This window comes from Dendroctonus ponderosae, unplaced genomic scaffold, assembly GCF_020466585.1.
Source record: "Dendroctonus ponderosae isolate FM_Combo_2020 unplaced genomic scaffold, Dpon_F_20191213v2 Dpon_F_20191213_5, whole genome shotgun sequence".
Taxonomy (NCBI): Eukaryota; Metazoa; Arthropoda; class Insecta; order Coleoptera; family Curculionidae; genus Dendroctonus; species Dendroctonus ponderosae.
Window position 1 is genome coordinate 13,488,956 of NW_026018715.1, and position 3,311 is coordinate 13,492,266.

The window sequence follows — 3,311 nt, forward strand, 5'->3', positions numbered from 1 at the left end:
TTTTGGTTTGTTGAATTTTCATATTTAGTATACTTCTAACCAATTTAATTCCTTTGTTTCTTTATCAGAATTCCTCGACTAATTAACTTTGCTCAGTTATAGCTCGAATCTCGACTTATTTAATAGCAAATCCCTTATAATTGGGTCGAAAAAATTCCAGAAATTACGTAGTTTCAAAGCCTTTGCTGCCGGCCCCACTTGCAGCCGCCTGCTTCACTTTCTTCTGCCTCTCCCAGATGTTGAAGGCAAAGTTCAGTTCCTGCCTCAAAGCCACTTTGAACGGCAACTGAAACCGCAAACAGGAGAATCGGGTGAAATTCTGCCCCAAAAAACCTACGTGTTCGTTAATCGCCAATTTTTTAACCATCCAGATGAATTCACAGGCGGAGAAAATGATGGCTATCACCATCCCTATACCCAGCACCACAAAGGCTCCTCCCATGTTATCTAAAGTGAGCTCAGCTGCAGCGTCTTCAGCTAAAGTTTTATCTTCCTAGAAGAGAAAATCAATCAAATGAAATTGAGCACGTCTATTAAGGTTCGGGGAGTAAAATGGGGCAAAAGCAAAAGTACTGAAAAAGATCGCAAGAAGGGTTTTATATTGTAAATATTAGTTTTAAAAACTCTGTTAAAGAGTACCGTGCATTTTCCACCTCCGTTCCTTTCGCGCCACCATTTGTTCTTCAAACGATGCAATACGCCCATTTCTTGCATTTTGAGGATGGCTTCATTAAACAACTTTCTGTGCTGGAAATCTGCAATAAATGTGTTTCAAAATCCAGTTAAAATCTGATGGAGAAGTTAGGAAACTCAAAGCTGGCTTTTTGGAGCTGAAAGGTGGGAAAAATCATCATTTGGAACGTTCATTTTGATCAAGTTTAATCCGTAATGTAAAATTTTCTTTATAATCTCTGAACTCTTCCACATAAGCATCTAGTTGATGCATTGAGTAAACGTGAAGCAGGATGTATTTTTGCATCAGAAAAATCATCTTCTGCAAATCTTTGGGAATTTGAATGCATATTTTTGGGCCTCAAAGGCACATTTTAAAATAAATTACCTACTGGAACAGACTCTTAAAAAAACTTAAACTAAGGCCTCCTATGTACTTACTGGCAGTCATGGCAATTCCATACCCTTTGGAGTCAATTTGGCCACCAACTTGCACAAGTTCGCAATTTCTTTCCGTTTCATACTCAATATTGGTGCTTTCCATGAAGAAAGCATAGCGGCGTTTGCTGGCCAAAACTCTCGCTACTCCTGCTCGATTCGACAGCTCGAAAACGGTAGGATCAGCCGACTGCATCTGAACCCACATTTGATGGTAAGTCGAGACGTTGGTGCTTGCGAAGAACGAACAAGTGGAACCACCTGAAATTCCGCGAATATTCCGGAATTGTTGTCGTATATGTTGGACACTCACCGGCTACACAACCGTATTTAATTTTCGATTGCGTGGCCAAATCTTCAGCACTTTCGATGCTGAGTCCCATGCGGGACATGGTGAGGAAAGCTGCCATGTTCGCTGTATAAGACGAAGTCATTATGAGCGAGAAAAACCACCAGGATGCAGTCACCATTCTCGTAGATATGCCCCTGGAAGGTTAATTTGAAGATGGAATAAGAAAGCGTTTTTGATGGACATAAAAAGCTCTCCAAGTCGTAGTAGTAAAGAGCTGATTTTTCGCACTTACTTCGGTAATAGATCACAACCTTGCGCCATTATAGAGCCCAAGGTGAGCCAGCAGCAGTTGCGGATGCTCCAAATGTTCTCCAGTTCTTCCGGGTGGGGGTCGCATGGATGGGGATTCTCCCAGTCGTTCGGATTGAGCCTGAAAAATTCAGTCCCAATCGCTTTCCAAATGTGTGAAGATTTCACAGTTTTGTGAACAGTTGTAACTGCAAAATCTGCTGTTTAGCTTTTGGAAATTGCAGACTTTCAGGCACATTAATCAGGTTTACCTGGCCACTAAAAATATAATCAACGACACCACCAGGTAGGAGGTGGCCATATACAGCCAGACATCCAAACTTAGAGGATGAGCAAATGATAGCAGCTCTGGAGGTTCTTTAACTGCTTTCGCATACAACACACTTATACCTAAAATCGGCAGTTTGAACAAACGTTTCAGGCAGGAGAAGTTCGCGACAATTTACCTAAAGTCATAAAAGGCATTGTAAAATCCACAGCAGTTCGTCGTTCGTAGGTAATGGTTAAATCGCATACAGCGAGATCAGCTTTCTGGAAAATACACAACTCACAATAGTTTCGGAAGTGTTATTTCAGGCCAAACCTAACTGGTGAGAGCCGATAGGCTCGAAACCGGTTCAGGAGGTGCCTGAGATCAACATCTTTCGAAATCTCTAGGTACTGCGGATGCCAAAAGTACTCAAAAAAACTCAATCAATATGAGGCTTGACGTTTTGTCTGGCAATTATAAATATTTCTTCTAGTTTAAGCAACATCCAATATTTATAAAACGACTTTGAAGCTGGTTAAGAAATGAGGTCGAATCAAACTTTTCTCATTTCCTTAACTTTGATATCAGAAGCCGGTTGAAGCAAGGAAGGAAAAMTACATGAGATTTTTATTTCCCGTGGGKGCCGTCGCGCTAACTTGCTATAAAGAAACTCTTAAGAAACCCGCTGWTGGCAATTAAAAATTTCCTTACAAAGAAACCCCTTTGTCTAGCCCCCATTTCTTGGGAAAAATATTTTAATGTTTGCAGGACTTCAAATATACATTACCCGGTCCAGAAGGTGCCTGATTAGGCCGTTCCACTCCTTCGTCACTGGATCGAAGTTTCCATACTTTCCATCAGCAACCAGTTCGATGGTAAAACTGCAATTTAAAATACTGCAGATTTCGTGCATCAAGTCCAAAGCGTAGCCTTCATATCGATCATTTCCAAATAACTCTTTTCCGTATTTGGATGTTTTCTTCATTAAATAAGGATCGCCTAATCTGAAAACAGCTTTTGATTGGTCAAGGATCTTGATCTGAGCCATTTAATGACTGAAAACTATGTAAAGAACAGGAGAAATCATGCAAAAAAGTTTGTTTGAATAGCGAGTTTGAAACGGAAATAGAACTCCATTGACTCTCTAAAAATGAACAACGTTTCGACTTTTATTGGGAATTTTTTTCAAGCTCTGAGGTTATTAAGAAGATTAATCAATAATCTCTGCCAAATTTCAGATAAAAGCAAGCAAATCTGGTAAACTAATGAATTAAAATTGACTCAAACTACTACAACTCAAGAATGAGAAAAAGACAAACAAATTATTTTGTTCGAATAGCGGGTTTGAAC

The 3,311-nt window shown here is 39.9% G+C and overlaps 1 protein-coding gene across 1 annotated transcript in view; it reads right to left on the reverse strand.

Annotated features, from left to right (window-relative positions):
* Positions 1-30: 30 nt before the first annotated feature.
* The window catches only part of LOC109545592 (glutamate receptor ionotropic, kainate 2), a gene marked incomplete in the record, with an annotated part of 8,096 nt that continues 4,815 nt past the window's right edge, over positions 31-3,311 (reverse strand). The window contains 9 exon segments of the mRNA XM_048666660.1: positions 31-286; positions 338-493; positions 640-755; positions 1,114-1,371; positions 1,424-1,596; positions 1,695-1,832; positions 1,963-2,101; positions 2,158-2,242; positions 2,749-2,965. Coding sequence (XP_048522617.1) covers positions 164-286; positions 338-493; positions 640-755; positions 1,114-1,371; positions 1,424-1,596; positions 1,695-1,832; positions 1,963-2,101; positions 2,158-2,242; positions 2,749-2,965 — 1,405 coding nt within the window.